The sequence below is a fragment of the Pelecanus crispus genome, chromosome 3 (assembly GCF_030463565.1).
Source record: "Pelecanus crispus isolate bPelCri1 chromosome 3, bPelCri1.pri, whole genome shotgun sequence".
NCBI classification, from domain to species: Eukaryota; Metazoa; Chordata; class Aves; order Pelecaniformes; family Pelecanidae; genus Pelecanus; species Pelecanus crispus.
The window spans coordinates 68,938,018-68,963,593 of NC_134645.1; the positions used below are offsets into that span (position 1 = coordinate 68,938,018).

The 25,576-nt window shown below is 42.0% G+C and overlaps 2 protein-coding genes across 2 annotated transcripts; both read left to right on the forward strand.

Moving 5' to 3' along the window:
* Positions 1–5,355: 5,355 nt before the first annotated feature.
* On the forward strand, positions 5,356–6,426 carry LOC104033112 (trace amine-associated receptor 1). The gene has a single exon (XM_009485654.2). The coding sequence runs from the start codon at positions 5,356–5,358 to the stop codon at positions 6,424–6,426; it is 1,071 nt and encodes a 356-aa protein (XP_009483929.2).
* Positions 6,427–18,913: 12,487 nt separating this feature from the next.
* Positions 18,914–19,859, forward strand: LOC104037497 (trace amine-associated receptor 2). Its single transcript, XM_009491470.2, is given in 3 exon segments — positions 18,914–19,091; positions 19,094–19,450; positions 19,453–19,859. Coding segments are annotated over 3 exon segments (942 nt in total).
* The last annotated feature ends 5,717 nt before the right edge of the window (positions 19,860–25,576 follow it).

Consider the following 25,576-nt stretch of genomic DNA (forward strand, 5'->3'; position numbering starts at 1 on the left):
GCATCTGCACCAACAGCATGAAAGCTTATTACCAAAGTGTTCCTTGTTGCTCTAAATCAGGTGTCAATTTGGCCTGCTTAGTTATTTAATCATCTTGATATCTTATAAACTGCCACTTTACATTCATTTCATACCATACCATCAAATACCACCCTTTCCTTGCTCACAGCTTCTTCTAGGTCTGTTCACACATTTCCAGTGTGTATGGGTCCTGCAGTACAAGCTGGTGCATTCAGAGATAACGAAGGCTAAGTGCTGTGCCTGTGGGTTGGTGTTTGGTAGAAGAATGAAGGGCATCTCCAAAAATAGTCTATACAGAGACATCCTGTGTCCTCCAGCTGCTCTGGCTGCCGGTGGCCTCCTGCTGCCGTGGGGTGCCCAAGGCACCTGCCGGACCCCACACCAGTCCTGCAGGTAGTCGTACTCATCAACCAGTCCCTGCCCACTCTCTCCTCTATGCTTTGCAGAGTACGTGGTAGGTGTTTTGCAACCCTTGGCGCCGAGAGGATTTCGGTAGGAGCAGGAAGTCTGGCCAGCCCCACAGATGAGTCTTTTCTTCTTTAAAGGTGAAGCCAAGGTGAGAGCCCAGCCGTGCTGATACTGGGGACAAAATTCACCTTTACTGTCCCTTTCTCTGCATTTTTTCTTTTAAAAATACATTTAATTATTTTTAAGTTTATAGGCATTGCCGGTAGTCAGCTAGAGAGCAAACATGGCCTGCCCCCAGGGACCTGTGCTCAAACTGGCTGCTCTCAGATTTGTTATTTGAACTTCCCCCCCACCAGCATATTCCAGTGATAAGTGCACAGTGCAGACAGACAAGATACAATTGTCATACAGACATCTGATAAATATAATAACCCTACAACATATCGGTTTGCATCATTGGGTTTTGACTCTTCCTCTTCATTTTATTTCATCTCCCTGAGGACTCCTAACCCTTCCAAAGTCCTCAGCACGCTTAAAAAGCAGCAGGTTGCCTCCTGGAGAAATGTCACATGTGAGAGGAAGAATGCCAAGTTGTTCTTGCATTTTATTGCAAGTCAGAAACTGGAGGGAGATGCTCCCTGACCGGACTCAAAATCTGGTGGTGGAGGGAGGCAGAGCAAAAACCCAGACTGCACAGCTGGCTGCTGCCTGCCCGCCTGCAGTGGAGCAGAGCTGTTCAGGGCAGGGGAAGGCTCCCCAGCCTGTCTGCCATGATTCTGGTAGCACCGGCACCCCAGAGGGTCCCCCAGGAGTTTGGCTGGTTGCTGCCATGCAGCTGTTTCTGAAACAAACACTTCAAGCAGAGCTGCCTTTCCAGATCATTGCCTTGAGATCTGGCCACTGAAGGAGAGGCACGGCAGGAGAGCAGCGTGTGTGCATGCATGGGTGTCCTTTGTATCGCTCTCTACAGCTACCTGAAGGGAGGTTGTAGTGAGGTGGGTGTTGGGCTCTTCTCCCATGTAGTTAGCGATAGGACGAGAGGAAATAGGCTTAAGCTGCACCAGGGGAGGTTTAGGTTGGAAATTAGGAAAAATTTCTTTACGGAAAGGGTGGTCAAGCATTGGAACAGGCTGCCCAGAGAGGTGGTGGAGTCACCATCCCTGGAAGTGTTCAAAAAACAGGTAGATGTGGCACTTGGGGACATGGTTTAGTCTAGTCTACCCTTGATTGGCTTAGAGTAGACTTGGTAGTGTAGGTTAATGGTTGGACTGGATGATCTTGAAGGTCTTTTCCAACCTAAACGATTCTATGATTCTATGACTAAGTCCCCATAACGAGCTGGCCGCCAGACTTCTTCATGAGTTTTGTACAGAGTAAGGCAACATGGATTCGTTCCCCTAAATTTTACCTTCCTATAAAATGCCTCTGTGAAGGCGGTAATTACCAAGGCCTAAACCTTCACTCCTCAAAGAGCAGTGCCTGGCTCCAGGGAAGGCCCACAGCTGTGAATCTCAAAAGGGTGAAGGCCTCTCTCACAGACCAGTATTTGGGTGCCTAAGGTCTCTTTGACTTTTCCCCAGCTCTGAGCAATTGGACCTGACTCCTCTCCTCGAATATCCTCTTGACTCTCTCAAGTGGTTTCTCACTCAGCCTGATGGTGGTTTCTGCACTTTTTTAGTTGGCAAACTCTCTTTCTACAGGAAGGAGAACCTTGCATTGTCCCTGTATGTGTGCAGCCTCAAGAAAAATAAAAGAACTGAGTTGCTTGCATTCATTTTGATTTTTGTGTACATAATACAATGAAACAGCTAACCCAGGTCATGCAGCATATTTTGCAAGAAGTAGTATCTTGATCTACCTTGTTGCGTATGTCCCTGAGGCACCCACCATAACTGGGCTTTAGCTGATGGTCACCATATTACCAGTCTTTTATGTTCAGCAGTATCACTGTTTTAAAAGGCTGCATGGTCCTTTGTGGAGCAAAAAATTGATGCTCCTCATCTGTGACTCCAGTACAGCTAATAATAGGTGTTTACTTTGAACAGCTTTTTAGTAGCTGTATCTTGCAAATAACTGTTAACTGATTAGGCTGTTAGATTAAACCTGTTTGTTCAGTCGAGTAATCAGAACTAGGCTGGTAAATACACGTCATGTCACTGTACACAATATACCTTTTCAAGGAAACCTTACATGCTGCTGTAACCTACCTACACTTACGTATTTTGCTATATTTTAGAAGCTTACAGAAGGGAGACTACACGGCAGGTTTTGTTCTGCACCTAGATAATCTTGGGCTGCTCCCAATGTGACCACAATGTTTAATCAAACAAGTAAACATACTTCAAATGAGTTCAATTTACCTATAAATAAGGCCCGTTAAATAAATATGACCGTTGCAGCCATGATTTTGTTCTTAAGTGGGTGATAAAATAAACAGTTTCTGCTACTATTCACATTAACAGCGGCTCCTGAGACAAGGGGCCAGGAACGCTATTCATTGCACTCAACATCCTCCAGCAATGTGCTGGGGGCTTCTGGAGGCTGCTCTGGCCTGTCCTCTCAAAATTACCCGGAACTGTTATGACGGTGAAGAGGCTTAGATGTCTTTTGAGATGGTTGTTAAAAGGAAGGGGTGCCATTCAATAATCAGAAAACAAATGAGCGTCAAGAGCAGACTTCTACCCAGTGTGAGGGGAGAAAGGTAGGAGGACAGGTTTTTAAAAGGATGCTTCTACATATTTCCATTTTATTGAATTTTAAACTTTGTAAGTAATTATGGAATCTGCTTTCTTGTTGAAAAGTTCTTCAGTGTTTAGCTCATTTGGACAGCTTGCCACATGAGTTTTGACTTATTTTGTTTCCATTTCACACAAAGCCACACACTTGATCTCAGTTTGCTCAATATTTTGGTTGGAGTTTCTTCCTTCTGTTTAATGAAAAACCAAAATCTCCAGGGGAGAACATATTTCTTTAGGCTAAACAGTTTTTCTGTTGAAGAACAATAGGGAAGTAATTCATCTTTTAAATAGAAAAGAAAACTAGAGATAACACCTTAATTGTTTTTGATTGGCTTCATAGCCTGTTTTACCATATTTGTTTAATTTATTTACACATAAACCAAATGCAAATTGAAATCTATGTGACACATTTATAACCTGAATGAGCTTAAAACTTTTATAATTATGTCCAGAATACACACTTAAATCGGTGTTTAATTCTTTCTGCTATGAAAATTGAAGATTTGAGTTAATAAAGATCCATCTGGCTGTGCTTCCTCTATCTGGGTGCGAAAACACCAAAAGAAGGAATGACAGGCAGGGAAAGAAATATGAAGAGACTGAACAAAAGTGAAATACATGAAGTGATAGTTAAAGTGAGGTGGAAAAGAGTACAGATGGTGTTAAACGTTAGTAGGTAGAAAAAAGGGGAAGCAAGAGGCACACCAAACAGTAAATAAATATAGTCAGGTTGTGTCCTGTACTCCTGAGAGTGCCTCTGGGTGCACCTTCTCCCTGGTACTCGGGTGCCACTGCTGGCACTACTTGAAAATCCCTCTGTAAACACAAGCTGTTAGTTATAACCCTGTAGCTGTCAGGGTTTTGCAAGCTATAGTTTATAATCTATATTCAGTTTGCATTTAGCTTCTAATGACATGGTGTGCTTGTAATAACATTTGTTTCAATATGGGGAAAAAAATAATTACTCTGTTGTGTTCTATTCAGAATAACCAGAGGCAGCAAAGTCCGGAAGCAAATGTGTTAAATTAGTGCTGGCTGAATTGCCATGTCAGTATTTTTCTGACTTAAACAACCATGTTATACCATAATGATAATGCTACTGAATAGCATATGCTAAAGTTCTTTGTTTTTCACAATAATACTATTTTTCTGTTAATTAAAGGAAAACCAGACCTTTCAGCAATGCATATTGCTTCCTAAGTGCTTAAGTACTTTCATGAAACACTTTTGTAAAGTCACTTGCAAAAGGGACATATTACTGCATACATGAGAGGACAGCCAATATTTATGCCCTCAGTTGCAGACTAAACCAACTGCTCAGAAAATGTTTCTCTCCTTGTCTGTGCCTTGGCTGAAGCCAGTATTAACATAACAAATATACAAAACAATGCTAAACTACTAGCACTGAAATAAACTAGAGCCCAACAGAAAAGATATTTGCTTATACAGCAACTAACGCGTCAGATTAATCAGGCTCTTCCATTATATTTCAGCAGCAAAAGGTCAGAAAAGTTTATTTCTCCTGTTAGATCTTTTCCTTACATCTCTGTTTACAGCTAAAGCCGACAAGAATTTTGCAGTAAGACTTGATCTGGTCAGGCAGTACCATCTGGCTAAAACCTGAGGGCTCGTGGAAACTCTGGTTTTGCCAGGCTGCACAGCGGGCTCAGTTATCGCTATCAGGACAGGGCTGGAGGAGGGGCTGAGCACGGGCTTCTCAGCTTTAGCTTTCTGTTTTAGCCTTGTAGATCTTAGACTTATGTATCAAAAAATAAGCTGAGGGAGCTTCAGAATCTAAAATTGCGGGTTTTCAAGAGCGAAGTGAGAGATAAGGATGCCATCCAATTTTGATGAAGATGACTAGGACTGTTTAAACAGAAGATAACAAAACGGACTTCTCATTTACCCACTATACAAGACATTGCCCAGTGCAGGCCTCTGGGAGCCACTGCTATTCTGGTGTGAGGACACCCCTTTATACAGTTTATGTCATCAAATGAGCTTCCCATTTCAAGGGAAGTCTAATGATAAAAGTGTAATTCTGTTAAAAGTATAATTACAAAATAGTTTCATCCTTCATAGATAATGAAATGTGAATTACTTCCAAATAAATGAAGGTGTTTACAATTGCCCTTTTTTTTTCCTCCCTGCAGCTCTCCCCATATAGAAAAGAAACAACCAGTTGTAAATGTATCTCAGCATTAGAAACAACAGTACCTGTGCTGCATACCTACGTGGATTTGAGACCTCAGTAAGGATGCAACTGTGCTGTGAATCCGTAAATGGCTCTTGCATAAGGAGCAGCTGGTCAAACAGTATCCGTGTTTCCATGTATGTCTTCATGATTTGCATTATTCTGGCCACGGTGGTTGGAAATTTGACAGTTATCATCTCAATATTGCATTTTAAGCAGCTCCATACACCTGCCAACTTCCTGATACTTTCCATGGCTACAGTAGACTTTTTGCTGGGATTCCTCATCATGCCTTGCAGCATGGTGCGCTCTGTTGAGCAATGCTGGTATTTCGGGGAGCTCTTCTGCAAGATCCACACCAGCACAGACATTATGCTGAGCACGGCTTCCATCTTCCATCTTTCCTTCATATCCATCGACCGTTACTATGCTGTGTGTGACCCTCTAAGATACAAATCAAAGATAAATACTTTTGTTATCCTGGTCATGATATTTGTAAGTTGGATAGTCCCTGCTGCTTTTGCTTTTGGGATGATCTTTCTAGACCTAAACTTGCGAGGGGCAGAAAAGGTTTATAATCACATACACTGTGCAGGAGGATGCTTTGTCATTTTTAGTGAAACTTCGGGTGTTGTGGCATCCATAGTGTCTTTTTACATCCCTGGATTTATTATGCTGTGCATCTATAGGAAAATATACTCTATAGCTAAAAGGCAGGCAAGATCCATTGATGCAATTAGCCAAAAAAAGATGCAATTTGAAATGAAGCACCACATTTCATTCTGCAGAGAAAGTAAAGCTGCAAAGACATTAGGCATAATAATAGGAGTGTTCCTCATTTGCTGGAGTCCATTCTTCTTCTTTACAGCAACCAATCCATTTACGAATTATGTGATACCTCCTATTCTCATTGATGCTTTGGTTTGGTTTGGTTATTTAAATTCTACATTTAACCCAATTATTTATGCATTTTTTTACATGTGGTTTCGCAGGGCATTAAAGATGATTCTGTTTGGGAAAGTTTTTCAACAGCACTCTTCCAGGACTCATTTGTTTTTAGAGTAACATGTTTTAAATGGTTGGGTTCATGGCTTTGAATTTTTGTCTGGAGGCTGAGCTCACAGATGTAAGAGCTGAAAATGAAGGAAACACCTATTTACCAAATCTGGTTCAAGCAGATAAGCAACTATTGCGCTTTACGTCTTCTTTCATTCCAGATTGGGATTTGTATGTGTTTTTTTGGTTATAGTTATTTGTATGCAATGCACAGGAGAGCAAGATTTAAGTTTAAAAAAAATGACAGCAGTTTATATCCCTGCTCTTAATCATTAAGAAATTATTCTGATATAACAGATTAATTACTTGAACAAGGTGTGTTTATATTACAATATTTGTGTTTATTTATTGCCCTCTAGAAAGAGCAGAAAAGCCTTTCCTTATGAATTTCTAGACATCTGAGTAATAACCCAAAGCTTTTAAGTTTTGTCCCTCCCCTTCAGTATGTGTGCAGAGGTCAAAACAGTCCCATATACGGCCATAACAGGACACTCCATGGAGGGAAGATGGGACAGAGAAATGTTGTGCTGCTCCCTGTTTCCATTTCAACTAGTGCTTGTCACTTATGACTTTGTCATTTAAAGGTTTTGCTGCTTGATGAGATCAAAAGCATGTTTAATGAGATCAAAGATAAGGAAAAATACAATGTACGGAATGAAAAGCAATAGTGAAAAGCAACATTGAACCTGACAATGCCAGAAAATTATGCTTGTCTAATGTTTCAATGTGAAGTATTTACCAATTTGCATCTTACAGGACTTTTTTTTTTAGCTTGGACATATTGTTATTTTGTCTGATGGCAATGCTGTGACAGCTGGTGAGAAAATATATTAAGAATTGTTATAGAAATTCTATAGTTGGCCTGAATGGAGGGTGCATGGGGCAGGGTGAACGTGGAAGCACCAGGAGGAGTGGCAGAAGAAAGGCTACAGGAATGGCTTGGGGTGACAGCGCCTGGGTAAGCAGGTTGTCAAGGTTACAGCTGTGTGCAGCTTCTCAGGACACCCAGATTGGGACATGAAGGACAGGCAAGTAAGCCAAAAACTAGCACATGGTCACCAGCTGAAGAAGACCCACAGGCTGTCATTTTTTTAATCTATGACCTGCCTTTTCTAGAATTGACATATCACTAAACAGAAGGAAATGATACCTGTGGCCTCATTCTGTGACATCTGGTTGGATTATGGACTAGTCCTGGGAACGGACAGAAAAGGATTAGTACCTGAGAAGAGACTATGGAGGGAAACTGATGACTTTGTACTGAAGTAAGAGCTATGCTCAGCAGTGAATGACATCCTCCATTCATGTTGCTGGGATAAGTGCACATCGTGTGTGTATCTTGTCTTTCTTTTCTGTGCCCTGTAGAGCACTGAAGCACTCTACGCTGTAGAGCATAACAGTTGAATGATGCTACATTTCAGCAGAGCAAAATCAGGATCTGAGATTGTCTCTTTTACTGTTTCATTGCCATCTTGTAAGTTTGCACTCTCCAAATGACATAAAAAGGAACAATGAAATATACTCCATATGGGCACTAATCCTTGTTAGTGACAATATGACTACTTTAATAATTTATCTCACAGAAATAAAGAAGTTAAGATAAAAAAAAAATCTATCTTTCTGAGAAATGAATGGTCAATTCTCTTCTTCCTTCATCCCCAGTGAGGCTAGCCTGATGCAGTTCATTTTCACATGCTCAGTGTTACCTTCTGAAATGGACTGTGTGGCCACTTGGACATCTTGATCTCTCTTGAAATAGCAGTTTCAGAAGTGCTTCCAGGTGATACCTCCTTTCTTCTGGTGGTGTTAAAGGCTGAAGGAAAGTGATCTTTCCCTATAAGGACTGTTGCCCATCTGAGGCTTTTTAAGTATATTTAGTAAGTTCAGCACATATTAACATAGTCCCTTCAGGAAGTCAACGGAGATGTTTCTTTCTGCTCATCCGCCATCTATCTATCTCCCTGAAAATCTGGAAACACTACTGTTTTTCTCTACTGGAGTCCATAACTGGTGAGTCTCTCTTCATAACGTGTTCTGGCATCTTTCTGGCATTTTTGTCTGGTTGTAGGAGGTATTTGTGAATGAATATGATCCCAGCTTGCTTGCAGGATGGCCTCTAGTTCAAACAGAGCACATGCCTCTGCAACCTGTGCCTAGACCCTAGTGCAAAGCTAATCTACTTAAAAACATAAAATCCAGACCCACACTCCTGAAGGCTGATAGCCACCTAACCTAAAGTTAGACATCCAAAAGTTAGGCACTACATCTGCTCTAGTCATTGGTAGCTCTCTTTATACTCACTATAGAAAACCAGTCATTGTCACACAGTGTTTTATCTCACCAGCTTATCCATTTTTAGGTAAGATGAATTGTCCCTGCAGATGCTCTTTCTCTTACTTCCAAGAGGGATCTTCCAGTCACTAGAATAGATTTTTTGATGATTTTAGATATAATTTTTAGGTAGCTGAGATGAGGATTACTCAGCTTAGGTGAATCCCACACTGTGGAAAAGTTGGGATGATTCTGGGACTCCAAAAATGCTTGTGTTAAAGGCCAGTTTTCTGGAACTAGCAGTTAGATGTCTTCTCTAACTTGCTTAACTAGCAAGAGACCTGAAATGAGATCTCAGATCTAAGCAGTGATCCACAGAGCTATTACTGAAGGTTTGCCTGAATAGCTGCAGCTGGGAGAGGGTGGTGGGATGGTGGATTGTGGAGTCCCAGAGGAACACACGCAGTTCCCTGATGTCCTGCCCTGGAGCACATCAGGAGGGAAGCAGGTTAAAAATTGTCAGCAGCCAGTAGGTCATTCTGAGGAGATGACCTGCCAGGGACCGCAGATAGGGGAGACCTTGGGTTAGGGGAGCATGCCATCCCACGCATGTTGTGCAGAAGTTTGGAGGGTGTCGTGGTTTAACCCCCGTAGGCAGCTCAGCCCCAAACAGCCTCTCACTCACTTCCCTGCAGTGAGATGGGGGAGACAATCAGAAGGATAAAAGTGACAAAACTCTTGGGTTGAGATAGAGACTGGTTAATAGGTAAAGCAAAAGCTGTGTGTGCAAGCAAAGTAAAATAAGGAATTCATTCTCTACTTCCCCTCGGCAGGCAGGTCTTCTGCCACTTCCAGGAAAGCAGAGCTCCGTCATGCCTAGCGGTCACTTGGGAAGATGAACACCATAACTCAGAATGTCCCTCTTCCTTCATCTTCCCTCAAGGTTTTATTGCTGAGCACAACATCATATGGTGTAGGATATCCCTTTAGTCAGTTGGGGTCAGCTGTCCCAGCTGTGTTGCCTCCCAACTTCTTATGCACCCCCAGCCCACTCACCAGTGGGGTGGTGTGAGAAACAGAGAAGGCCTTGACTCTGTGTAAGCACCGCTCAGCAACAGCTAAAACAGGGGTATGTTATGAACACTGCTTTCATCACAAATCCAAAACACAGCCCTACTATCATGGTTTAGCCCCAATAAGCAACTAAGCACCACATAGCTGCTTGCTCACCCTTCCCCCCCAGTTGGATCGGGGAGAGAATCTGAAGAGCAAAAGTAAGAAAACTCATGGGCTGAGATAAGAACAGTTTAATAACTGTAATACAATAATTGAAATATAATAATAATAATTAAATAAAAATAAAAAATGTAATGAAAAGGAAAACAATGAGAGAGAGAGAAACAAAACCCAGGGAAAAAAAAACAAGTGATGCAACCGTTCAGCACCTGCTGACCAATGCCCAGCCAGTCCCCAAGCAGCGATCAGTGCTCCCTGGCTAACTCCCCCCAGTTTATATAATGAGCATGACATCATATGCCAGGAAAGATTATGGAGAGGTTCATCTTGAGTGAACTCAACAGGCAAGTGCAGGTCAACCAGGGGATCAGACCCAGCCAGCATGGGTTTATGAAAGGCAGGTCCTGCTTGACCAACCTGATCTCCTTTTATGACCTGGTGACCCACCTGGTAGACGATGGAAAGGCTGTGGATGTCATTTACTTGGACTTGAGCAAAGCTTTTGACACCGTCTCCCGCAATATTCTCCTTGGGAAGCTGGCAGCTCATGGCTTGGACGGGCGTAGCCTTCGCTGGGTAAAAAACTGGTTGGGTGGCCGAGCCCAGAGAGTAGTGGTGAATGGAGTTAAGTGCAGTTGGCGGACGGTCACGAGCGGTGTTCCCCAGGGCTCCGTTCTGGGGCCAGCCTTGTTTAATATCTTTATCGATGATCTGGATGAGGGGATTGAGTGCACCCTCAGTAAGTTTGCAGACGACACCAAACTGGGTGGGAGTGTCGATCTGCTCAAGGGTAGGATGGCCCTGCAGTGGGACCTGGACAGGCTGGACCTATGGGCCGAGGCCAGCTGTATGAGGTTTAACAAGGCCAAGTGCCGGGTCCTGCACTTGGGTCACAACAACCCCATGCAACGCTACAGGCTTGGGGAAGAGTGGTTGGAAAGCTGCCTGGCCAAAAAGGACCTGGGGGTGTTGGTAGACAGCCGGTTGAATATGAGCTGGCAGTGTGCCCAGGTGGCCAAAAGGGCCAACAGCATCCTGGCTTGTATCAGGAATAGTGTGGCCAGCAGGAGCAGGGAGGTGATTGTTCCCCTGTACTCGGCACTGGTGAGGCCGCACCTGGAATACTGTGTCCAGTTTTGGGCCCCTCAATACAAGAAAGACATTGAGGTGCTGGAGCGTGTCCAGAGAAGGGCAACAAGGCTGGTGAAGGGTCTGGAGCGCAGGCCTTATGAGGAGCAGCTGAGGGAACTGGGGTTGTTTAGCCTAGAGAAGAGGAGGCTGAGGGGAGACCTTATTGCTCTCTACAACTACCTGAAAGGAGGTTGTAGTGAGGTGGGTGTTGGTCTCTTCTCCCATGTAGTTAGTGATAGGACGAGAGGAAATGGGCTCAAGCTGCACCAGGGGAGGTTTAGGTTGGAAATTAGGAAAAATTTCTTCACGGAAAGGGTAGTGAAGCATTGGAACAGGCTGCCCAGAGAGGTGGTGGAGTCACCATCCCTGGAAGTGTTCAAAAAATGGGTAGATGTGGCACTTGGGGACATGGTTCAGTCTAGTCTACCCTTGATTGGTTTAGTGTGGACTTGGTAGTGTAAGTTCATGGTTGGACTGGATGATCTTGAAGGTCTTTTCCAACCTAAATGATTCTATGATTCTATATGGTATGGAATCCCCCTTTGGCCAGTTTGGGTCAGCTGTCCTGGCTGTGCCCCCTCCCAGCTTCTTGTGCACCTGGCAGAGCATGGGAAGCTGAAGAAGTCCTTGACTGGTGTAAGCAGTGCCTAGCGACAACGAAACCATCAGTGTGTTATCAGCATTATTCTCATCCTAAATCCAAAACACAGCACTATACCAGCTGCTAGGAAGAAAATTAACTCCATCCCAGCCAAAACCAGGAAAACTACACAATCTACGATGAAGAAAATTAACTCTGTCCCAGCCAAAGCCAGTAGAGAGGGCATCCCAACACCATGGCTGCACAAGATCACCACAGTGTACTTAGTGTAAATGGAAATAGTAGAAGAAGAAATTTTCAGTGTATAGACCACCAACTCTCCTGCAAGCTAGTCTAGCCAGTGTGCCACCAGTATTTATTCTTTGCAGAAGTAACAAGGGGCTTCCACACACAGACTGGTGGTGACCTTCATCCACACCTAGAAGGCATTTCTCCTTGTTCTTAATAACCTACAAGTGTAAGTCAGTTTTGTGCATGGCCCATCTCAGAAAGTTTCAGAAATAACTTTTTGCTCTGGTGTCCGATTACCTAAAGGTGGCACTTTCCCAAAGAGCCTCCTTGCCTTCTGTTTACAGAGTGTCTTCTCTGGAAAAGCAACTTTAATGAAGTCCCAGGTTACTTTCTCTCATCAGCTCTAATCACAGGCAGCGCAAAACTAATTCTCACTGTGAAGGGGATGTACAAATGAGATGTGTTAATGAGGCTGTAGGGTCTCTATTTGAACCCAAGAATTTGATAAATTAGGAGAGCACAAGAAAAATGCCTCATGCTGTTGTCCGATCAGATTATGAGTTAGGTCTGGTGAAGCGGAATGTGCCTGACTGCAATCTCAAAGTGTCATCATGTAAATGAAGTGCAAAGGGTACTGTTAAATTCCTTATCAACACATTTAACTAGTGACCTTATTAAACACTTCCCAGAGGGCTACCTTTTTCAAAACAAATGATTCTCCAGCGGGTGATTTCATATGTTTTAACTTCCCTGAAAACTTGTGGAAATCAATGACTCCAGCATGATGAAAGGATCTGTTTTACCGGTAAACCTACGTCTGCTCATTTTGCCACCAGTAAGCACAGTTCGCAACGTCACCTTCCTCTTATGCTTTGTACAAAACTGACAGAAAGTTTCAGAGTCACAGACTGCCACCTGTCCCCTCTGCCTTAGTGCCTGTAGCTTGTGTTTTGGTGGTTGTAACACAGTGCTGCAGCCTGTGGGCTGCCACCTGCTATGGCCTCATGCACGGTGGTCCCACCTGTGGCAGAGCCTCATGGTCTGCCCCTCAGCCACCAGATGCAGCAGGACAGGGGAAGAGGAGGAGCACTGACTGTCCATACAGGACCTTTCCAGAAGGTTCACAAGAAAAGCCTCACTCCAAAACTGAGTATTTTAAACAGCTAGATAAAAGCATACATTAGTGCAGTGTTCAAACAGAAAAATTGGGCTGTCAAACTGTGTAAATATTGCAAAGTGTATGGCTTTCCTTAAATCAATAACTCATCCAGGTCGTGCACACTGTGCACTCTCTGTCCTCTACAATGCATTAATACCCTTTCAACAAGGAAGAAAATACTAGATACAGTCAAACATAAAATACTTAGTGTTCTACAAAAGGCTACTACTTCTGTAGTTTTTCTGATCATCTTAGTTATCTACAACACTACTTCCACACTAGTGCATTTAAAGACCTAATTCAGAAAAAGATTATGCCTATCTGTAAGCACTTTTTGACTAGTCTGTTTCCATTAGATATAGACTAAATTTGATAAACTTCTATGACAAAATGACTGGCCTGGTAGATGAGGGGAGAGCAGTGGTTATTGTCCACCTAGACTTCAGTAGGGCTTTTGACACTGTCCCCCATAAGATCTTTATAGAGAACGTAATGAAGCATGGGCTGGATAAGCAGACAGTGAAGTGGATTGAAAACTGGCTGAATGACCAGGCCCAGAGGGTGGTGATCTTTGGCATGAAGTCTAGCTGGAGGCAGCCACTAGTGGTGTACCCCAGGGGTCAATACTGGGTCCAATCCTGTTTAACATCTTCATTAATGATCTGGATGATGGGGCAGAGTGTAGCCTTCCAACCTCAACTGTTCTGTGATTCTATGAAACCAAATTCCGATAATATTTCCTTCTTTGTAGGCCTTTTAATAAGATCTTTTCACCTTCATGCTGCCACTTTAAATCCAACCAACCGCATGGGTAATTGAAAGTATTTCTTTGTGATTACTATGCTACAGCCTTTGTAAACCAAATTAATTTCCTAAGAGATGGGATCCACAGCTAACTTAGGCAGTGGGAACTCCACAACCCACTCCTAGATGTCTGGACTTCTTATTTCCCATAGGTATAGGAAAAGTCAAGTTTCCTTAAACACTGAGTACTCACAGCATACTGACTGAAAAGATATGTGTCAGCTAAAGAGAGACCACTGAAAACACAGTGCATCCTATACCCTTTGGATTTTCTCAGTTACAAACAGGAGAAAATAATTCTTTGACAAAATTTGAACTTGTCTTTTGCTCTGTATTTCTGTGATTTCTGCTTTACTAAAGCCAGCCCCGAGGAATAAGAGCAGTTAGTAATAACCAACCAAATGGTGCTCTTCAGTCAATAATTAAGAACAACATGGAAATTATGAGGCATAACATGAAGGAAACTCATAGGCTGTAATAAAACTAAACTGTTTTACTAGTGATAATAATGACTACAAAAATTTTTTCTCCATGCTGCCTTTGCAGTACAGCAGTGCCTCATATGACTAATTCTCAAAGACAATTTATCATAGAATCATAGAATGGTTTGGGTTGGAAGGGACCCTAAAGATCATCTAGTTCCAACCCCCCTGCCATGGGCAGGGACACCTTCCACTAGACCAGGTTGCTCAAAGCCCTATCCAACCTGGCCCTGAACACTTCCAGGGATGGGGAATCCACAACTTCTCAGGGCAACCTGTGCCAGTGCCTCACCACCCTCATAGTGAAGAATTTCTTCCTTATATCTAATCTAAATCTAACCTCTTTCAATTTAAAGCCATTACCCCTTGTCCTATCACTACATGCCCTTGTAAAAAGTCCCTCTCCAGCTTTCTTGTAGGCCCCCTTCAGGTAATGGAAGGCTGCTATAAGGTTTCCCCAGAGCCTTCTCTTCTCCAGGCTGAACAACCCCAACTCTCTCAGCCTTTCCTCATAGGAGAGGTGCTCCAGCCCTCTGATCATCTTCATGGCCCTCCTCCTGACTCGCTCCAACAGGTCCATGGCCTTCTTATGTTGGGGGCCCCAGAGCTGAACACAGTACTCCAGGTGGGGTCTAATGAGAGTGGAATAGAGGGAAAGAATCAACTCCCTTGACCTGCTGGTCACTCTTCTTTTGATGCAGCCCTGTTGGCTTTCTGGGCTGCGAGCGCACATTGCCGGGTCATGTTGAGCTTCTCATCAACCAACACCCCCAAGTCCTTCTCCTCAGGGCTGCTCTCAATCCATTCTCTGTGCAGCATGTATTTGTGCTTGGGATTGCTCCAACCCATGTGCAGGACCTTGCACTTGGCCTTGTTGGACTTCATGAGGTTCACACAGGCCCACCTCTCAAGCCTGTCAAGGTCCCTCTGGATGGCATGCCTTCCCTTCAGTGTGTCAACCGCACCACACAGCTTGGTGTTGTTGGAAAACTTGCTGAGGGTGCACTCAATCCCACTGTCCATGTGCGCCAACAAAGATATTAAACAGCGCTGGTCCCAGTACCGACCTCTGAGGAACGCCACTCGTCACTGGTCTCCATTTGGACATCAAGGTGTTGACTACAACTCTTTGAGTGTGACCATCCAGCCAATTCCTTATCCACCAAGTGATCCATCCATCAAATCCATGTCTCTCCAATTTAGAGACAAGGATGTTGTGCAGGACAGTGTCAAATGCTTTGCCCAAGTTCAGGTAGATTATATCAGTTGCTCTTCCCTTATCCACCAATGCTGTAACCCTGTCGTAGAAGGCCACCAGATTTGTCAGGCACAATTTGCCCTTAGTGAAGCCATGCTGGTTGTCACCAATCACCTCCTTATTTTCCATGTGCCTTAGCATAGTTTCCAGGAGGATCTGCTCCATGATCTTGCCAGGCACAGAGGTGAGACTGACTGGCCTGTTGTTCCCTAGGTCTTCCTTTTTTCCCTTTTTAAAAATGGGGGTTATGTTTCCCCTTTTCCAGTCAGTGGGAACTTCACCAGACTGCCACATGACATTTCTAAGGTCCTTTCTGTAGTTTTGCTTTAACCCTGTTAAACAGTTTCTTTTATAAAGGTTTCAGTTCCTATACAATTGTTAGCAGGTTTTAGACATTTAATTTCTGAGAGGTGAGGTGTCAAACTGTTCCCTCATCACTGTCTTCTGTCCCATGCTGAAGGAGGACCAAAGGTATGGCACATGGGACATTGCTTTCTGAAGGTAATGCTTTTTGAAGTGTAGCCTTTATCAACAGATTTATTTATTTTTTAAATCTAATATAATTTTGTCTGCACAGATTTCTGCATGGATTTATGTTCTAATAACTTTTTTTAATAAAGGATTATCTGTGTGAAGCTTGCATATCTCTCACTTGATTACTTAAAAATAAAGTTACTAAATATGCCTGTCTCAAAAATACTGACAGATCTCAAAGGTAACATATTTCTGCTGTACACAATAACAAAATTTTACTATTTTTGGAATCTGTAAATGATTTTGTTGTAGATAATTGCAGAAATTTGCATTTTATTTCCAACAGAAATTTTTCTTCTTTGTCTTTAAAGCAGCTGCCATAAAGGTAGACTCCTTTAGATGTTCTTACTTTTCCCTTAATTAATTTTAAACCCCATGTTTATTTCCTGCATTGTTCTTATGACATACTGTATATTGCATTCAATAAAAATCCAGCCTCTGCTGATTAGCACTCATTTGCCCTTGGGCTTGTAATGCATCTTCAATACACCTGAATAAGGGTCAGCATTAAACCTGAATGTTCACCTCTGACCTCAGAGGACTCCATTTATTCACATTAACAGTGAATTAATTTTGTCTTTTCTTGTAAGAAGATAAATACTACCTTTCCTATTTTTTATTTTTTTATAAATAATAGATTGTCCAATAACAATGACAGACTGACCTAAATTAACACTTCTTTTTATCCATCTCTGTAATGTTTGAGGAAGGTCTTCTGTACATTACGTGAAAGCTGCATATACAGCCAGCATGACAGAAAGTGCTGTTTCAGCCCATTAAATTACAAGGTAATCTTCTTCAAGGTTTTAAAATATTTCATTTCTAACTTTCATTAGAAAGGGTAATTATTAAAAAATGTGAAAGATAGAATGTGTTGGCCACTAAAATAAATAAAAACCAGAACATCTTTTCTTCACCTTTACCTTTAGCCTCTCATTTCAAAGACTCTTTTTGATATGACTTTTATACCTTAAGTCACCAAAATAGCTCACCTACACATGAGGGTAAATGAATTAATAGAGCAAACAAATAATAGTCTTGGGAATACAGACCCTTGGCTTTGTTTAACTCCTGTTGATGAAAACCCCTAAATTATATATATTTTTTTTTTAACTCAAAATCTCCTGGGACTTAAATGTAATGTCATAAAAGAAAAATAAATTCCCATCTTTCATTAATCTGAGCCAAGTTACAAAGGGGGTCTGTCTTTTACAGACACTGCAGTCATAGAATCATAGAATCATAGAATCATCTAGGTTGGAAAAGACCTTTAAGATCATCCAGTCCAACCATTAACCTACACTACCAAGCCCACTCTAGACTAATCAAGGGTAGACCAGACTAAACCATATCCCGAAGTGCCACATCTACCCGTTTTTTAAACGCCTCCAGGGATGGTGACTCCACCACCTCTCTGGGCAGCCTGTTCCAATGCCTGACCACCCTTTCCGTAAAGAAATTTTTCCTAATTTCCAGTCTAAACCTCCCCTGGCGCAGCTTAAGCCCATTTCCTCTTGTCCAGTCTTGCAGGACAATAACAAAACAGGAAAACATCTACTTAAAGAATCTATTGGTGGTATTACTAAAACAGATGCAGGTAGGGTTAGCCTATAAAACTGACTTCCAAGCACTCATTTTAATCTTTCGATGCTCTCTTTCTGTATTTTCTTCATTTCAGGATGATACCTATTGGAAAAAGTCAGTGAACCAAGCTGCTTCCCAAGTTCCTTTCAAGTGGGTTAAATTGCTGTGGAGAACAGTAGCTCTTTCTGCTTCTATTTCTAAATATGCACTTAGTCCCAAACAAGTTATCAGGAAAAGAGGTGGCAGAAATGGGTCTGGTTCTCCCCAGATAAATGAAGGGAATTTTCTGACCCTTGAAAATATTCACAAGTGTATTCATTTATAACTACTGCAGCTGCACCACTGTCTATTTACAGCAGGCAAGACTCAACCTATCTCCACTCCCTTTCATTTAGTGGAATTATAACAATAGAAAACAAGTGTATATGTAGGGAAAGAAAAGACTATTTCTTATCATACCAATTTTACAACTGATTTCCATCAGATATGTTTATTGCTAGTACTTCCTAATCCACAGCAGGTGAGTTTAGCATCATAAATAATTTGGAAAAGGGGATTTTGGAAGCTGATTTGTAACTCTTATGATGAGCATTTAGGTGAATAGCTATTAACTGAAATGTCCAAGAAAGCTGAGGTATGTGAGCTCTCTTAATATTTCTGCTATAGAAAAAAGATCAACATTCTAAGATTGAAGAGGTTAATAAATCCTATACAGTATTTACAGGCTGAAGTGAACTCGACGGATTTCTTTGTCTATGCATCTTTTTCTTCCACGACTTGAAAATTACTAATATTATGATGTGTATAAAATACAAGAACCATATTTTATGAAATGCTCCAGGCACAATAAAATACACAAAATAAAACTGACAGTATCATGTAATTTAGTTAATGTAAGAGGTAATTAAGGGTACTTTCAACTGCTTTGTTTTAAATATTATTTGCAATAAATTTTATAATAGCTTCCAGTTATCAGATTTCATGTACCATTTCATAAAAATAATAGGTTGCAGCTGGTCCCTATTTAAGCCAAGAGAAAGTTTGCCTTTGAATTACTGCATTTCCCTCAGTAATTTAATTCATGCTCTTGACTTACTTTAACTTGTATTCTCACGTTAGGATTTGGAATCTTTTGGAAACTCATGAAAATTAAATCTGCCTGTGGAACTGCATCTCCAGTAGAAGAATCTAATAAAGGATTGATCATGCTTTCTCCAAATGTCTTGAGGGATTTGACTGATTGCTCCAAGCTTGGAAATAGATCCTGTCCTGAGAGCTTTAGGACACCAGGAGTACGAGAGGTAGTAGTATATCTCTTCATAAGAGCAGCCTTCATTCTCACCATCGTAGGGAATCCGGCCATAAGCATTTCCATTTCATATTTCAGCTTCATTCTCCAAACAATTTCCTCATCCTATCCATGGCTGTCATGGATTTCCTTCTGGGCTTTTCCATTATGCCCTACAGCATGGTGAGGTCTGTGGAGAACTGCTGGTATCTTGGGATGACATTTTGCAAAGTTCATTACAGTTTTGACCTGATGCTCTGCTTAGTTTCCATTTTCCATCTTTGTTCCGTTGCCATGGATCGGTCTTATGCAATCTGCTGCCCTCTGCATTATGCCAGCGTCATGACTGTTGCAGCCATAGAACAAATCGTAGCTGTGTGCTGGTCACTGCCAGCTGCTTTTGCTTTTGGTGTGGTTTTCTTGGAAGCTTATGCTTCTGGAACTGAGGGCTATGAATTGTTGTTAAATGCTCGAGTTTTTGCCCTGTTGTGTTCAACAAACTGTGGAGGGCTGTTTTACCTACAGTTGGTTTATCTGCTCCTGCCTACATTGTGATAGGGATTTATGTTAAAATTTTTTCAGTCTCACAAAGGCATATACATGAGTTGAGCCAGGTACACAGGCACACAAAAAATGATAGGAAAAATGAGCTTTCTAAGAATAAAGATAGGAAAGCTGCCAAGACTTTGAGTATAGTTATGCTCAGTTTCTTATGCTGGTTTCCTTGTGTTTTCACAATCTTAATTGATCCATTTTTAAATTTCTCTAATTGCGGTCCTTGCCACGCTGAGCTCCCTCTGAAGTCAGTAAGAGTCGCTGCCAGAGTTCACATCAGTTACATCCTTGAAATAATGCTGGCTTAGTTCTTGTTACTGAGTGCAGCTAACTGCAGTCTTTTCATTGTGAATTGTACCTCTGACTTAGCTTTCATGGTATGCATACAATGTATAATCTACCCTTACTAAAGTTCGACTACCAAAAAGCCACCCACATGTCTATTCACTTCCTGGCTTATTGCATCTATATTAGTATGGCATGCCAGTGACAGCTGCTCATTTTCTTTGCTGAAAACTTTTTAATGCATCTGTGATAACATGAACAGGTTCTGTTTTGGATATGGAGAACCCCAGTTTCACCCCAACCCTGAAACACTTGAGGCAGCAAGGAGCTTGCAAGGTCACAGACTTGTCTGGGGTAGTGTGTAAGGCTCTCACCTTTTGTAATAAGAAACATAAAACCCAAGGTCTTTAAGTTGATGCAAATACTCTTTCTGTGCACAACTGCCACTAGCTGAACAGGTAGACCAGGGAACAGAGCAGGGCTGGATGCGATAAAGATTTTAAGCACCCAGAAGTTGGACAATACATTTTCCCATATCACTGTTTAACGCGTGCCCAGGGAGACCCTCAGATTAAACACAAGGGCAGTGGGAGCAGTGCTCAGGGAGAGCAAGAAAACTGAGCAGCAGGTTGCTTGTGGCCGATGGCCCAGCTCTGGAGAGCTGCATCTCTAACACAGCCCAGCCCTGGCTTTCGGAGCCTGTGCTGTTGCCTCAGGTTTGTCTAGACTCATCTTAATCTGTTTTTGCTCCTGCAATACTTTCCTGGGGGCCAGCTCTGGTGGAAGCTGGAGGGCAACCTTTGTATACATTTCACATGACACCTTACTGGCCAGGGTACCATCTAGGATGCCATCAGGAACTTTCTGCTTCTCCTTTTGGAGCTGAGCCACATGAAATGCATAGTGTTTGTGGGCAATATGGAGAGTCCACAGTGTGCCAGTGCTGGTAGGCAGAGGGGAGCTCCATGCCAGCTGGTGGGGGACATGCAGAGATGGTGTCGCAGCCAGCTGTGCCAGGTCATGTCTGCATGCGGCTCAATGTGGCTTCTCCAGAGAAACTTGTGTGCCATCAGATCTGTCTTTGTGTTAAAACTAGTCCATAAGGGGGTTTTATTGAAAGCTAACAAATGCTAAATGTCCCTGACATCCTTCCAGCAGCAAAACTATGAGTCAGATGATGGGCCACAAAAAATTAGATATAACACTAGACTTGGAGGCAACTACAGATCCTTTCTAAGTGTCTTCACAACATTTGCTGCCAGCAGTATTTGCCACAGTACTCAACTATTCTGCAGAGTGAGTTTTAATCCCTTTTGTCTGTTAGTTGCACAAGAATATGTTAAGTTAATGTTAGGTGTCTAATTAAGTCTCTCAGTCCACATTTAGGTATTTCTGAAAATTCTTCTACATATTAAATGTCTAGCTGGTGACACACGATGCAGTTGGAGACATTTTAAGTAATGATTAAATTACTTCATTAACACATAGCGTAAAACATTCAGAGTCAGCCAATACATTAAATTTCCTACAAAGACAATATTTCTTCCAGACTGCAAATCTTCAGGGAACAATTTTGAGCTATCTGTGAGGCTTCAGTGTGTCATGTCCTTGTGTGTGTCCAGTGTGTGCCCTTGGATGTTAAAGTAGTATCTGCTTAGTCAGTCTTGCTACCCAGCTTTGCAGCCTACAGCTAGATCTTCTTCAGTAGTTGTTCTGGCCAAGGGGACTTGCAGATCTGTCAGATGGTGGGATTTGGTTCCTGAAAGACTTTGTAGCATGCCATGCTGTTCCACCTGCTGTTAAACTTGACGCTGGTGCTAAACTTGGTGCTAAACAAAGCACTGCTTTGCACAAAACCCGGGGCTTCAGAGTATCAGGGATTTTTTGTGGACGACACCTGCTGGTGCACAGAAGAACCTGAGTGTCTGTGGGTTTTGCTATAACATACTAACCACATTCAATTCAATTGACTACTACACTATTTATGTTCAGATGCAATCACTGCAGATCTCTTCATTTCTTCCTCTCCTTAAATATCATGGTAAGTTGTTTTGTATTATTTTTTCTGAAACGCATGCTCACCCATTAATCTATTTTTCCAAACTACATGGTGAACTGTTTTAGTATGAATTCTGGTCTATATCAAATCCAGACCATGTTCTTCTTCTCCAGGCAGCAGCCAGAAGGGTTAGGACTTATTGTATCTTTTTTACTGTGGATGATTCCAGCAAGAGCTAATGTTGCCCTCAGAGGTTATATTTCCAGTCCTGGATTCAGAAGGGAGTTCAAGCTCCCACATCCAGGTGGGCACCTCAGTCTGAGAGCACGCTCATAGCCCTCTTCCTCTCTGGTACATGCCAATTTGAACATGCAGGACAGCAAGACACACTTAAGAACATCCCAGCCAGCTAATCCACACTCAGCTTCCCTCTTGCAATGCCTCTAAGCAACATTCAGAGCTGTCTTTGAAACCAGTGATTTTTATTCAAACAATTGCTATATTTTTATTCTTAAATGGTTTATGGTAAGAATAGTTAAGTTCACTATTATTTTTTTTTCTTTTGATCTTTTCTGTCACAGCCTAAACTGTGAGAAAGGATTTCCTACCCCCTTGTGGAGTCCACAGGCAAAGGCAGCTTTAAAGAGAAAAGTCGACAACATCTATTATTGACAGGTGTAAAAAAAAAAAGTTAAATCCTTGGGTTGCAAAAACACCAGCTGAAAACTTTTTGAGGAACAGATTGATTTATTTTTGCAAGCTCTGTGGTGATTTTTGTTTTATACCTTAATACTGCAGAGCACTTAAGTATTTAGCATGAAGTCACTGATATAACTATGGTTCTGAAAGCAGGCATGTTCTGGAAGTGAAAAAACTGAGCAATAAAATAAAACATCCAAATGGCAATTCTCTGGAGACATTGCAGTAGCATATCCAAAATAAATTATTCAAGATTTAAATTAAAGGTTTTGGTTTACAGGCATTAATTTTTCTATTCAAAACAAAAATATGCTAAAGTAGTCAGATAAGTTCAGGTAAATTAATGCTTAATAGTCAGTGTCCAATTTTCAGTTATAATTTTTTTTTTTTTGACAAAAAACCCCACAACATTTTATCAGCTTTAGTGAAAATTAAGTAAATGAAAGTAGCTGTTCCAAGAAACTCCTGACAAAAGGGCATATACAGCTGTAACTGTAATTTATTAAAATAATTTATTTATTCTTCCATTTACATAAGCTAATCAAATCATCTTCCTACTGGATCAGTTGCACGTCAGTCTTCATGGCTCCAGCAGCAACAAAGCATCAATGAAGCATTACAGAGAAAACTGACATAGAAAAGGATGTGCAGTTTCTCAAGAGACAGCCTTCAGTCTTTTTAGCTATATATAAACCAAGAATATTCCAGTTTTTCTTGTAAGAAAGGAGGAGTGCTTTCACTTGTATTTTTAATTACACGTTTCCACCGAAGTGCAGAATGGAGAAAAAGAGCACTCAAAGAAGCTTTGGATTTTAATAAGAGAAAGGATATTTAAACACACACAAAATAATTAATCTGGTAGTGCTCTGGAGCAAGATGGGAGCAAGATGGAGAGGCAGGGGAAGGAAGCCTTCTGAGGCAGGGGGGTAGAGGAGAACAGGCAAATATTTGTTCGACTCTGATCAGGAGCTGCCTTCTCTTGCTCTGTGCCTGCGAGCAGAGGCTGTAGCTGCAGCAGCTCCCAGGCGAAGCCAGCCGGGGCGGGGGCAGCTGGCCTGTGCCACCAGCCTGCATCAGCATTTTCATACCGGGCAGCTAGGGACATCTGAGCTCCATCCTGTGCTTGGGGTCCTGCCCTCAGATACTTTAATTTCAGAGCCTGCACATGACTGAAGTACACTGACACCGCAGGTACCTGACATCAGCAGAGCTAAGGGCCAGATTTTGTCCCCTCATCCTTCAGAAGCCAAGTGACAGAACTGACAGTCACAGTACTTGCGACTGTCACATTTGTCTCTAGACCTGATGTTACTACAGTAACACTGTAGTCATGATGGTTTAAAGATACTTCTGAAGATATAAAGATCCGTTCTAAATAAATGAGGCAAGATTTGACCCAAAGAAGGGATTGTGTGCTCAAGAACATCTTTGTCCCAAAAAAACTTTCCCCTACAGATTTTGTCCTTCAATGTTTAAGTAATTTTGTTTTATCTGTTTTTCTTCCCCAGAACTGGCTGTGTTGCAATACTTTGGCGAATACTTCATTCTGCCAAATCATTACTTCACCCAGCCCCTGGGGCTCACAGCTGGTGTAGTATTGCTTTGATTTTGTTAAGATTTTAGGGCCTAGAAATGCAAGGCATGGGCTTTGCCCCTGTGCTATGCACACGTACATGGGTGGAACCGTCCTGTCCAAATTGGGGGGAAATATGTCTGTGACTGTTTCCATCCATCATCTCCAGCAATCCACTCTCTCACCAAGTTTCTGGTCTGCTCCACGGTCAAAACTGACTTCTCCTCAGTGTATGCTCCACAGCACAGCCAGCTCCATCAAATCGTGCTGGTACCTTGGGACTCTCTCCTGCAAATTCTGCACATCTTGTGATGCAGTTGTGTATAGCACCTTGCCTTCCTGGCTGATTTCTCTCTCCTGACTGTAATTATACTGTCTTTGACCCATTGCATTACATCACCAAAATCCCCATCCCTATGATAGAAGTAATTTTCTTAGATAGCTAGTCAATTTTATTCTTGTTTGCCTTTAGCATGGTTTTCTCAGGGTTAAATACTGACATTATTGGAGAATATACAGCACCTATCATCTGCAGCAGTTTCTGTGTTTCTCCTGTACTTAACAAATGCTGAGGAGTGCTGGCTTCTCCATTTGCTTCCTCTTTTCCAGGCACAGTGATGGTAGAGATACAAGTCCACATATTTTCTGGAGCAAGAAAACATTGCAGAAAAATTACTAAAACTCTCCATGTGTCACAAGAATCAGAATCCCTTCAAAACCAGAAATATGTAACAGAAACACCATGTGTAATCATGGAAATGGTTGGTTTTGTTGTTGTTCTTGGCTGCTTTTCTCACAATAGTTGATCTTTTTATTAAATTCTCAGCACCTAAGAGCTTCTGCAATGCCACCTTCTGGCTGGATTATTTCAGTTCTGCCTGCAGCCCTATCATTTATGGTTTGTTTTATCATTTGTTTCAAAAAACCTTTGAAAATGGTCATTGCAGGTGCAATATTCAGACTCTGCTATTTTCTGTACTCTACTGCCTTCCTGTAAAAGATGGTTAACTAGTCATGTTCTTTACAAATGAATTAGCAACTCCTGGAATTACTTTCAGAAAACTTTGCAAATATTTATATGGGTTCTTTTATCTTTACAGTATTTGCATATACTGTCAAATACAATAACAGGTAACCTATGGGTAGACTTACATTCAGCAAGATAATACAATATCCTAAGAAATGTTGTGTCCAGATGCTAGCAAAGGACCCAACACACGGTCAACATCTACAGGATACATTATCCAGACTCTCTTCTGTGCACACAGAGATGCAAGCTACGTGGCCACAACACTGAAGAACCATCGTGTCCAAGGGCCAGCATGAACTTGCACGTTTAAGCCGCATGAGATAATTATTGAGATACCCTTGTCTGAAAATTAACACCCTAGTCATACTGATCTATTAGTCAAACTTTCCAAACGAGTCAGGGAAGCAGAATGGAGCCAAAACACTTTTTCCAGCTGAAA

Coding starts and splice junctions, on each gene's coding strand:
- LOC104033112 (XM_009485654.2), top strand. CDS start 5,356: ATGTATCTCAGCATTAGAAACAACAGTACCTGTGCTGCATACCTACGT.